The sequence below is a fragment of the Sminthopsis crassicaudata genome, chromosome 1 (genome assembly GCF_048593235.1).
Source record: "Sminthopsis crassicaudata isolate SCR6 chromosome 1, ASM4859323v1, whole genome shotgun sequence".
In the NCBI taxonomy this organism is placed as follows: Eukaryota; Metazoa; Chordata; class Mammalia; order Dasyuromorphia; family Dasyuridae; genus Sminthopsis; species Sminthopsis crassicaudata.
The window spans coordinates 97,233,904-97,247,547 of NC_133617.1; the positions used below are offsets into that span (position 1 = coordinate 97,233,904).

General features: G+C 34.6%; 1 protein-coding gene across 1 annotated transcript in view; it reads right to left on the reverse strand.

Moving 5' to 3' along the window:
- The window catches only part of TG (thyroglobulin), a 375,444-nt gene that overhangs the window by 228,377 nt on the left and 133,423 nt on the right, over positions 1 to 13,644 (reverse strand). The window contains 1 exon segment of the mRNA XM_074265101.1: positions 11,957 to 12,124. Coding sequence (XP_074121202.1) covers positions 11,957 to 12,124 — 168 coding nt within the window.

Here is a 13,644-nt window from a genome sequence, read left to right on the forward strand (position 1 = left end):
CTTAACAGTTCCTAGCTGTGTGGGCTTGAGCAAGTCACTTAACCCCAATTGCTTCAGGAAAAAAAAAGTGATTATATCACTGCCTTATTCAATTAATTCCAGTAACTACCTACTGTTTCCAAGATAAGATGCCAAATCCTCTATCTGGCTTTTAAAGTCTTTCATGATTTGCCCCTAACTTACCTTCCCAGTCTCATTATACATCATTCCCTTTCCTACAATCTATAATCCAGGCCAAATGGCCATCTCGGTGTTCTTTACACACCACATTCCATCTAACTTCAACTACATTGCAGGGTTCATCCTCCATGCCTAGGATAATCTCCCTCCTCATTTCTACCTCACAGAATTCCTGGTTTTCTTCAAACCTCAGCTTATGTATTACTTTCTACAAAAGTAATTGTTTCTTAATTAAAAATTAAATATAACAAATAAATGAATGAATGAATGAATGAATAAAATTAGATAGAGAGATAATTAAAAGTTTCTTAATAGTCTCAACTTGAAGTTACTTCATTCTGGAATGATCTTTATATTGAATTACCTTGGATTCATCTTGTATTTATACTGTATAAATTTATATACTTATGTTATATTATATATATATTTATATACTTCCATCCATGGGATATAACTTTCTACATTCTTGACTACAGGGATTGCCTCTTTTTTGCATATAGAAGACAGTAGGCACTTAATAAAGAGTTTTTGCTAACTTTTTTCCTTTTAACCAATTAATTAAGGTGGATCTCAGAATTAATCAGATCTATGGCCTTTTTTCTTATTCATCTCTAGTTTTCACACAATCCATCTAGACTTGAATTCCTAGAGGGATGGATTAGAGAGAGGAAAGAATTGAGACAAGAAAACCAGTTAGAAGAGGAGGAGTAAATCAAGACCTCCATCAGATCATGTGCCTACTGTCTTATATTTCACTTGTGTCCATGGTGATGTCAAACATGCACCCTCCATTCAATAATGAATATTCATATAGTTTGTCAGAGCCTTCACATATCAGTGATTCTGAGCACCTGTAAGTAATTCTCCAAACTCCATTCCCCATCCTTCATTTCCTATTCTCATCCCCCTCAAATCTCTTACCTCAAAGTTTCAACCAAATAACCACCTGCCTTTCTCTCATGTTCTCTGGAATGTCTGTTCCAAAGGCAACCATCTTCTTAAATTAGCCAGCCAAGTGAAAACTGAGAAAGAAAATTATAGACCAATCTCCCTGATGAATATTGATTCTAAAATCTTAAATAAAATATTAGCAAAAAGACTACAGAAAATCATCCCCAGCATAATACACTATGACCAAGTGGGATTTATACCAGGAATGCAGGGCTGGTTCAATTTAGGAAAACTATTAGCATAATCAATATCAATAACCAAATTAACAAAAAACATATGATCATCTCAATAAATGCAGAAAAAGCATTTGATAAAATCCAACATCCATTCCTACTAAAAACACTTGAGAGTATAGGAATAAATGGACTATTCCTTAAAATAAATAAGGAACATATATTTAAAACCATCAGTAAACATCATATGTAATGGCGATGAACTGGAACCTTTCCCTGTAAGATCAGGAGTGAAACAGGGTTGCCCACTATCACCATTACTATTCAATATAGTACTAGAAACACTAGCATTGGCAATAAGAGCTGAGAAAGAGATTCAAGGAATTAGAGTAGGTAATGAGGGAATCAATCGGGATATCACTCTTTGCAGATGACATGATGGTATACTTAGAGAACCCCAAAGACTCTGCTAAAAAGCTATTAGAAATAATTCAGAACTTTAGCAAAGTTGCAGGATACAAAATAAATCCACATAAATCCTCAGCATTTTTATACATCACCAACACAATCCAACAGCAAGAGATACAAAGAGAAATTCCATTCAAAATAACTGTTGATAGTATAAAATATTTGGGAATCCATCTACCAAAGGAAAGTCAGGAATTATATGAGCAAAATTACAAAACATTTGCCACAAAAATAAAGTCAGATTTAAATAATTGGAAAGACATTAAGTGCTCTTGGATAGGCCAAGTGAATATAATCAAGATGACAAAACTCCCTAAACTAATCTATTTATTTAGTGCTATACCAATCAGACTCCCAAGAAACTATTTTAATGACCTAGAAAAAATAACAACAGAATTCATATGGAAAAATAAAAGGTCGAGAATTTCAAGAAAAGTAATGAAAAAAAAATAAATGAAGGTGGTCTAGCTGTACCTGATCTAGAACTATATTATAAAGCAGCAGTCACCAAAACCATTTGGTATTGGCTAAGAAATAGACTAGTTGATCAGTGGAATAAGTTAGGTTCACAGGGCAAGCTAGTGAATAAAAATAGCAATCTAGTGTTTGACAAACCCAAAGATCCTAACTTTTGGGATAAGAATTCATTATTTGACAAAAACTGCTGGGAAAATTGGATTCTGTATGGACTAAGTAGATTCAATTTTTGTACTTGTTAAAATTAAACATTAAAATTTTGTATTAAATTAGAAAGAAAACAAAGGAATCCCATCTGAGATTTAAACCCACCTCTCCCATCCAGTGCTTTTTCTTCACGTACTATTTGGCCCCTCTTCTTATAATGAGATAATGGATATGAGTGCTTTGTAAAGTCTAAAACACTGTGTCAATGTAAATTTATGGGTTCTTCTCCTCCTTGCAGTGTCTAGTAGAATCTGAACCTCGCTGACTAATGAGGCATCTTAATAACTGGGGTGAAAGCCAGCACCTGAGTTGCTCTGGAGGTCCATGTTGGTCTGGGCAACCAAATAAGCCATCATTCAACTCTATGTCCTCTATTCACTTATCTGCCTAGAGGAAATTTTGCTCTTTATCTTCCACTAAAAGACCTTCTTTTTCAGAGGAAAAAAAAAATCCACATCAGCTATTTCACAGCTCTCCATTTTCAACCTTGTCAAGTTTCCCAGTCCTGATGCATAAACCAGAAAATACACTCTGGGTCTAATAATTCATTATGGATGTCATATCCAGAAATATATCTAAACCTTTATTCATAGCCTTTGCCTGCACCATCTCTTGGGGGAAATGAGTAACAGATGCTTGCTACCTACTGTGTAAACAAGTAGTCCATTTTCTTTATCTTAAACTTCCCCATTTGAGCTCCATGGAGTGCTGTCTACTTTTATTATTCTGTGATCTCCAAACAATATAGCATAGGAATACACTTATGTAGCATAATAAATGTCTTTAATTGCAAAGATGAGGTTAAAATTCTAAGTTCTATTAAACTAGGGATTCTTAAATTCAGATCATGAATTTAACAAAAAAAAATTAATTATTGCATTTCAATAGAATTTGTTTTCCTTCTAATCCTGTCTTTAATTTTTTTCATTAAAAACATTATTCTGAGAAAAGTCTACTCCAGGACACACAAAGAGGCAAAAACTCCTGAGCTAGATTTTATTGCCCCAAATATAGGATGAGATTTCCACAAAAGGAAATGTACATACACACACACACACACATGCACACACACCTCTCAATATAAACATAGGAAAATCTGACTGCTTCTAGGTCTTTAGTTTTTTCATCAGCACTTTGCTAAGATGCTTCCTTAGAGTATGCAGGTGACTCCATGTTCTCAAATGCCATGCCAATGGAGCTTAAACTCTGACAGGTTCTATCAAGCTGTAGAGGTTTCAAATAGAGACCTGGAGAAAAACTGTGAGTCCACTGTCCAAGATGCAGCCATTTTAAGTTTGGAGAGAACCATCACCAGAAGGTTGACCAGCTTGTGATAAAGGATGTTGGCTATAGTAATCTGTGAACCTTTCTACTGAGGCATGGAGGGATAGCAGTATGAATACAGATGAAATCACAGGTGTTTTGAAACAGAAAAGGTCAATGTTCAGATTCTATACAAGTTAAAGGGTGAGCTACATAAGATGCTCTAGGTATATCCCTAAAATATCAATACCAATGTCACAAAGATAGCAATTAATGAGGTCTTTCCTAAAATGTTCCATATTATTTCGGTTAGGAGCAGAACATTGAATTGATTGGGTCTTAGGGCTTTCTTCCCTATCTTTTCTGTTCTTACTGCCAAGTCAAATTAATTAAACTTTACTAAATGCCTACTATGTGCCAGGCTCTGCAATATGTTCTGGGATACAAAGCAAAGGGAGGGGGAGGGAAGGCCCCGTTCTCCAGGATCTCACAGTCTAATGAGAGAAACAACATACAAAGCACTAAATAAAAACAAGATATATAACCATCTTCCTAAGCAAGCCCTTATTACCAACTGCTACCTGAAAAGACCTTGTGACAAGATTTTACTCCTTACAGTCTCCTCCTTTCTTCCTATCATACCTGCATATCATAGGTGACAGATTTAAATCTAAAAAAAAAAAAAAAAAAAAACCCTTACAGATCATCTAGCCCAATCTACTCATTTTACAGATGAAGAAAATATGCTTTAATTAACTGCCTTGTTAAAAGTCATGATAAAGGCATGATTTGAATCCAGTTTTTCTGAGTTAGAAGCCAATGTTCTTTTCCTTTGTCACTAGATTCACTTCCCAATCCTTAGCTATGATCACAACATACCCTGCCCAAATCCATTTACTAGTTATCTCTTTCCTTTTGGATAAAAGTTAGAATCACAAATTTACAGAATCTTAGCACTGGAAAAGACCTCAGAGACTTGAACAATGATTGTCTCTGTAATAGGATATTTGATCATCTTACTCTTGTTGGAAGACCTGCATTGAAATGAAACCCTATTTCCAGAGTTATCACATTTTAATTTTATTATTGTTGTTTAGTTGTGTCTGATTCTTCCTTTGGGTCATAGCATACCAAGCTTTTCTATCCTCCATTATCAATCAAAGTCTATCCAAGCCATTTTCATTGCTACATGACATTGTCTATGCATCTCATCCTCTGTTATCCATTTTTCCTTTTGTCCTTCCTAGTATTAGGGTCTTTTTAAATGAATTCCATCTTCTCATTATATTTAAGCTTCAGCTTCAATATTTTATCTTCCTGTGAATTGCCTGAATTAATTTCTTTAATTGAATTTATTTACACCTATTCTTTATAATTATTTAATTTATTGATTTAATTTCTTTTAAGTATTGACAATTTCTCTAAATATTGATTTGTTCTCCTTACTGTTTAAAGGACTCTCAAAAGTCTTTTCCAGAATTATATTTACAAAGCATTGATACTATGACTCTCAGCTCTCTTTAGAATTCATCTCTCAGAGCTGATATTGCTCAGAGATGATATCTCTATTTTTTAATATGCTGTCCAAATTTGCCATAGCTTTCCCTCCAGAGAGCAATTGTCTTTTAATTTCTTTGAGGACAATTTCTTCTCTATTTGCTACAAAGTGATGGGACAAGTTGCCAAAATCTAGTGGTTTGGTTTTTTTATGTTAAGCTTCAAACAAATTTTTAACACTCTCCTCTTTTAGGCTGCTTAATTCCTCTTTACTTTCTCTCATCAGCATGGTAACATCTGAATATCTAAAATTGTTGATATTTCTCCTAGCAATCTGAATTCTGTTTTTTGATCCATATATCCTGGCACTTCATATGATATACTTTGAATAATTAGTTCAACAGAGAAGGTGACAACATATAGGCTTATGATTCTCCTTTTCCAATCATAAACCAATTAATTCCATGTTTGGTTCTAATTGTTGCATCTTAACCCACATACAGGCTTCTCAGGAGACAAGTAAGATGACTACATACTCCCAGATTTTTGAGAACTTGTCATATTTTGTTGTAATCCATATAGTCAAAGGTTTTGAGGATAGCCAATGAAGCAAAAGTAGATGTTTTATTCTGGAATTGAACTGCTTTTTCCATAACCCAGCAAATGCTGGCAATTTGGTCTTTAGTTTTATGTATTCCTTTATATTCCTTATTCTATTTTGGAGTACCCCCTAACTACTGAGAAGGTCTTTCATTTGCTCTTTTAAAAAAGGCTTTTTTCTTGCCTTTTTGCAAAATCTACTCCCATTGTAGTTCTATCCTCTAATTCCTGAAGTTGTTGGGGAAAAATCACTAGTTTTGAAATCAGGGAATTCAGGCTTAAATCCTGCCTCAGACATTTCTCAGTTATGTAAACTTGGGTAAGTAATGCAGCCGGGAATCAGTTTCCTCACCTGTAAAATGAAGAGGTTGGACCTCTAAGGGGTCCCTCTAGTTATTTAGCCTTAGACTAATGCTCAGAGCCTGCCTCAACTAGGTGCCACTCTACCTTTTTAAGCTTCATTCCCATGAATTTTTGTATGAAATGTTTTAACTAGACTGAACTAGTCACCATTCTTCTTACATATCCTGCATATTTTTCTTTCCATGCTCTTGTCCTGTGTACCCAGATTCTAACTCTTGTCTCTGGAATTCTTCATCATCCTTCAAAGCCTGGCTCAAATGATACCTCCTCCAAGAATCTTTCTTTGAACTCCCCAGTAGAAAAATTATGTTTTCCCTCTTTGAAACTCCCACTGCACTTTGTGCCTCCCAAACAGGTCTAGTTCCAGTACAATTCATTTGCTTCCCAGCTTTTCTGACTTCCTTCAAACCCCAGCTAATATCCCACCTTCTACAGTAAGCCTCTTCTGATCCCTATAATTCTAGTGTCTTCCTTCTTTTCACGGATTTTTCCCCTCAATTTATCCTAAATAGATCTTATTTGAACATAATTATTTGCAAGTTGTATCCACCATTAGACTGTGAACTTCTTGAGAGCTGAGCTGTCTTTTGTCTTTCTTTCTTTCCCGGCTTATAAAATATTGTCTGGCACATAATAAATGCTTAACAAATGTAGATTGACTAAGTACTAGTTGAGTTTACCTGCATATTTGGGGACCTATATTTAAAGGATAGGAATTTGTCATCTCTCATCCCTTTAAGATTGTGATCTCTTGATGTCTAATTCCTGCCATTAGGTCACTTTTTGGTAGCTAATCTTCAAGTGCTGAATTTTTGCACCTGCTGTTATGGGAGCAGTGCCAGGCCTGAAAATCAAGAAGACTCATCTTCTTGAGTTCAAATATGTCCTTAGATACTTCCAAGTTATGTAAGGGCAAATCTGTTTGCCTCAGTTTCTTAATCTGAAAAATGAGCTGGGGAAAAATATTGAAAAACATTCCTGTATTTTTGCCAAGAAAATCAAAAAATGGAGTCACAAAGGTAACAACTGAATACTACCACCACTATCAACAAAACAATGATATGTTACAGGCTTTCCACTGTTGGCTTGAATAAGTGATCATTAATTCCATTCTTCTTAAGGGCAATCCTTGTGCAGTTTCTAGTGACAATGATTTGGTCTGATAAATCACTCAATTTCCATAAATAAATCTCCATGACTCAATCATTTGTTCTATGCATTATCATCTACAGATTGTTGGTTGCATAAATGTGGATTTTGCCCTGGGAGGGTCTTTGGATTTCACTCTGAAATTTAGGGAACTTATATTCTGTATCCAAAATAAGATACCGTCAGTCACATTGGACAAATTCAGTGGATTATAACTGTTATCAGCCCAGGAAAGTGATGTCTATCTACATCTAAAGAACCTTTACTTAAAAACAAACAAACAAACAAACAAACAAACAAAAAAACCCTCATCTTTCATGTGATATCTATTAATAATCCCTTTGCTCCTTCTTTTGGCATGGAAATATTATAAGTACTTATCTTTCTGTAGCTGTCTTAGTATGGCCGACCTATGATTTTCTAATATCATGTAGTTTTTTTGTTTGGATAGTTTTTAATTTTGAAAAAGTCTATTTTACAGTTTTGAAGGCACATGCTTACTAGTAGTGTGTAGGTGCTACTTGTTTTAAATTTTTTTTTTTTGATGTGTGGCTTTTTGATTTTAGAATTCTAAGAAGTCTTTAAATAGAGTCAGCCACAGCCTCTTTGTTTATAAAATATTCTCGATGCTCCACAAATCTTGTTTTGGGAAGAGCAAGGTATCTGTAGGTTATGACATTTATTCTTTGGTTCAAAGGAACCAAGGCATTCAAGATCGATGTTTTCAATGTCTTTGTTTCCTATGTGTATGTTAAAAATTTAATGCTTTTATAATATTTTTATGTCATCAGAGGAAAAAGTTCTCAAGAAGGAGTTGATCAATGTCTTTTAATTGTTTTCATTGTGGTATTTAAGACTCTCTGTGACCTCATTTGGGGTTTACTCAGCAAAGCTACTAGAATGTCTTGCCATTTCCTTTTCTAGATCATTCTATAGATAAAGAAACTGATATAAACAGAAGAAAGGGTTTTGCCCAGGGTTATGCAGTTAGTAAATATCTAAAACCAGATTTGAACTCAAGTCCTCTTTTCTTTTTAGATGAAATCCTATAATTTGATGTCATTAATATAAAGTAAATAATTTTAAAATGCTTTGATTTTGCTTCTTATCTGTAAATAATACCTAGGTCTAATTAAAAAAAAAAAAAGGTGATAATGAATTTAAAATTAGGTAGATTCATAATTGGTTTGAACTTTCTTAAAAAAATATTCTAGTATTCTCATTACACTTAGATCTATTTGCATACTCTGTGTATGAGTACAGATTTGAGTCAAAGGTATGTCTAGCAACAAAACCAATAGGCATGTTTTGATGTTTTGGGGGCATCTTGGTCAATAATTATAAAATAAATAATAAAATTTTTCTACCCAAGTTACTTTTTTGGTATGCCTTTTTTTTTTTTTTAACTTCAGGCATTTTCTCTGTTTGTCCCCCATGTCTAGGACCCCACGTCTACCCCACCTCCTGGCTTACCTGCTTCCTTTAAGTTCCATGAAAATTCCATCTTTTAAAGCAAGTCTTTCCCAGTTCCTCATAATTCTGATGATTCCTTTCGGTTAGTTATTCCCTATTTATCTTGTGTATAACTTGCTTGGATACATTTATTTTCATGTTGTTTCTCCTGTTAGATTGTGAGTAATTTGTTTTTTCTCTTTTTTATATACGTAGTGCTTAAAACAATGTCTGGCACATGGAAGATGTTTAATAAATGTGGATTGATTGATTCAGACTATACGTATTTTTTCTTGCATTTAAAGATTTTTTTCTATGATGCAAACTGTGAATACTTTGTATAAAATATATGAGTATGAAAATTGTTCTCTATTTGAAGATGTCACTGATTCTCATTTTGTGAGGTGATGAGATCTGATAAAATTTTAAAAGCTCCACACCTGGTGTCTAGCATTAGGCCAAAAGTTATGAATCTTATCTGCCCCTTCCACTCACCCCCTTGCTTTTGAGTTGTGCCTAGAGGTTAGAGTTACAATCACCATTCAACGATGTATTAATTTTATTGACAGTATAAAACTTTTCTTTTTTGAACCATCTTGCATTTTCATTGCATTAGACTTGGTGCAACCACATAGAACTTTTCATATCATCTTTGGAAATTTTTTTTTCAACTTCTGTAGCTTTTGTAAAGTCTTTAATACATATTCAATTGTTTATTTTGTCCTAAGTAATGCTTTGACTTCCTATATCACTTTAACTTTGTATTTTTTTTTTTTTTGCTTTCCATTGCTAATTAGGAGTATTGACAACTTCTAATAGTTTTGGCTTTCCAGTTTCTTTTCAGCTTGATCTGTTGTTAAAATTTAATTTAATGAACTTTTAATTAATAATTTTTAAAATCATCATCAATATTATTGTTGTGAAAAGAGGTATAATAAATTGAGATTTCACCTTCAAGTACAAATCCCATTTCTGGGGGGATGATACCATGATAGCAGGCAAATTATCAGTGCTTTAGGCAGCTCTATAAGAATTTAAATGGAGGTTTGTCCTAACTACAGGAAGTTTCCTTCCCTGGGAGTCCCCTGAATTAAGGAAATTACTAATCCCAATACTTATTAATATCTTACATGATATAACATGTCATTATAAAGAATAGGAATGATTTATCTTTATAAATAAAGGACTGGACTAGATGAACTCCAAGATTTTTTTTGGCTCCAGCATTATAGGTTCTATGCAATACTTTTCTATGTTAGTAGCTTCTCAACTCAACTTTCTATGTTCTCTATTTTAAATAGTCTTTGTCTAAAAGTCCCTTCTAATTCTAATCTGCCAAAGGAGTTCTACAAAGCTTTGCACCAGTTCATTTTAAGGCCCAGGTGCTCAATAATTACATCTGCACAGACACCTGCATGTGGTTTGGAAGCCACCCCAGAGTGTGGAGTTGATAACCATTTCCTTGGGCTTTTGGTACAAGAGCTGACAGCTCAAGCTAAAGATTCAAAGGAAAAGGAGTGTATAGGACTTCAGTTCACATCTTAACAAAAATGTGAGAGTAAACAGCTATTTCATTGCTCTCAACATAAATTCCAATAAATACTAAGCACCTATTTTTGTTGTTCCTTCATCAGCTTCTTTGTGACCCCATTTGAGTTTTTCTTGGGAAAGATTCTGGAGTGGTAATTGAGGTAAATAGGATTAAATGACTTTCTCAGAGTCACAAAGCTAGTAAATGTCTGAGCCCAAATCTGAACACAGGTCTTCTTGACTCCAATTGCAACACTATCCACTATGGCCCCCTACCTGCCACTATTTCTTCTAGATATAAATCTTATTTTGGGTGACAAAGGTGAAGTTTCTTAGGCTATGCGAGGCATGGTTATAAGGATTTTGTCAGAATGTGACAGTGATATTTTTCTTTATATTTTTCAAATTGTGATAGGGAAATATGTGCCAATTCTGCCTTCTTGGCATCAGTTCCAAAGAAAAGGATTTCACACAATTATATTTAAAGATAGAAAGGACCTTAAACATCACCTACTCCAGAGATTCTTAGCCTTTTTTTTCCATGTCACAGTTCCCCTTGGCAGTCTAGAAGTATATGGATGCCTCCTCAGCATAATGTTTTTAAATATATTAAAAAACACATAAAATTGCAAATGAAAAATGTGAAATAAAGATGTGGGATTTTTTCCTATCCAAATTCATGGACTTCCTATGACCTCAGCTTAGACCAATTACATCATTTTTACAAATGAAAAAACTGAAGGTTATAGAGGGGAATCCAAGGACACATAGGCAAAAGGTAGAAAAAACAAGATTTGAACCCAACCATTGAACCTAGTACTCTGTCTTTTGCAGCCAGGTGGCACAATGGATAGAGTGCCAAAATCAGAAAGACACTTTCATGAATTCAAATCTGACCTAAGACACTACCTGTGTGACCTTGGACAAGTAGCCTCAGTTTCCTCATATGTCAAATAATCCAGAAAAGGAAATGCAAACCCCTCTGGTATCTTTTGCAAAGAAAACTCCAGTGCATTGGACACAAATGAAATATGATGGAACAAGTCTTACAATAAACTTTCATATGAGTTCAACAAATATACAAAACACAACTTGTTAGAGGACAGATTTTGACCTAATTTGGGTTATAGCAGATCATTTGCTTTTCTAAAAACCAGTAAATAAGACACAGAAAGATTTTATAATCTAATCACCTCTCACTCAATAGAGCAACTGTGCAGATGTAGCCTGCTGTAAAAGGACAATCTGAGAAAGCTGGCTGTTCCCTTTCCATGTTTTCATCAAGGATGATCTTCACAAATATTTTATAGAGAATATTTTAGAGATTGGACCTGTGATTTCATTGATACAAGGGGACTTCTGAAAGAGGAATCTCCCTTTACCGGTGCCTTTTCAAGTTGTCTGGGGGCACAGATAGGTGACAAGATTGACCAGAGTCATACAGGCAATATGTATCAAAGGCGGGACTTTGATCTCAGGTGTTCCTGCTCCCAAGACTAACTCTTTACCCACTGCTTTTGATAGAATTTTAAAGACATGAAAAAAATACAGCCATAAAACAAATCTGAATTTTTCCCCAGGCAATAAGGGCCTTGCTCACTAAGATGGTTAAAAATTTAGGAAATATAGGTGGTGTGTATACTTACTTCCTGTAAACTCTTGCCCTCCAAGGTTCAATATAAACTGCTTCTTCTTTTGGTCATACTTCATATTATCACATATACCACTGCCCTGGACCTCTGAAGATGGTCTCCAGTCATTTTTATTGCAGAGCAGGACACTGGGGGAGCTCAGCAGTGAGCAGAGAATTGTACCTGTACATTCAAGAAAAGAAGCATTCAAGGTTAGAAATATGAAATAGTAAAAAAAAATCTGGAACTGGAAATAATGTTTATTTGATTTGGGAAGAAGGACCTCATTTTACAGATGAGGAAACTGAGGTAAGCAGGTTAAGTGACTTGCCCAAGATCACACAATTAGTAAATAACTGAACTCATTTGAACTCAGATCTACTTTACTCCTGATCTAATGTTCTAGCTAGTCTGCCAACATCAATCAAAGAGAAAAGGGGGAGAAAAAATACTTTTATGTTACTTTAAAAAATTAAAAATATATATACATAGTAAGTGGCTGGAGAGTATGCTATGGATGTGAAATTTAGCTCATACTTTTAGATTCAATAAATATATATTAAATCCCTGCTTATTATGTGCCAGGCCTTGTTCTTGCACTGGGGTTGCACATTTTAAAAAGGAGAGTTCCTGCCCTCAAGGAGCATTACAGGATTACAGTTTAATGAGGACAACACACAAAAAATGAGGGGGGAGAAATTGGGGTAAATATATCATTGTCATATCCAAATTCTCTATTGATTCCATGGACCACACTGCAGCCAATGCAAACCATGGAATTTTTTTGGAAAAGATACTAGAGTGGCTTGCCATTTTCTTATACAGTAGATTAAAGCACATAGAGATTGCCCAGCATCACACATCTGGTAGATGTCTGAGGCTGGATTTAAGTTCACATATTCCTGACTCTAAGCCCAGCATTTTATCTACTGAGCTACCTAGATGTCTACAAAATGTGTCATTAGTTTTACTTAGCTACTTTACTTTATTAAAAGACTACTCTCAGAGTTGGGGAAATCTGTAAATAGTTGTAATATAAAAACAGAACACACCAAGAAAACTTGGAAAAAAAAAAGAAATTCTCATAAAGTTCAAAGAAGAACAACATGACTATTTCAAAACCTAAATATATTTTTATGTCCATGAAATAAAGAGATGGAAATTCAAGTGCTGACTCTGTCACTTAGTAATTGTGGGTAAATCACTGAACTTCTCTCATTTCCCTCACCTGTAAAATGGACATGATAATAGCTATGTATTTCCTTCACAGGTCTGGGATATGATGATCAGATACCATAATGAACTTAAAACTGCTTTATAAACACTACAAAAAATGTCAATTCATTAGAGGCTGATTGGGAAAATGAAAGGGGGAAAATGGAATTAAACAATTTTCAGGTATTCTTACCTCTCTAAAAGACCTCAGAACAGAAACAGACAGCTTTATTATCTAGCCCAATGCCAGCCTCTTTCAAGTCAATGGGAACTCTGTGTGTGGGGAAAGAGATATCTATGGGCAGTGATTAAGGCTGCTTAGTTTATCCTAATATGCCCCATTTTATCTATGGCCCAGGATAATAGAGGTCCAAGCCATGCAACTGAAGGCAACTTCAAAGTGACAAAAGCTGAAATGTAAGGCGATGTCATAAAGTTTAACTCAGGAAATCTCAGTGGAAACCAAACCTTCAGAAAGAAGGGACTAA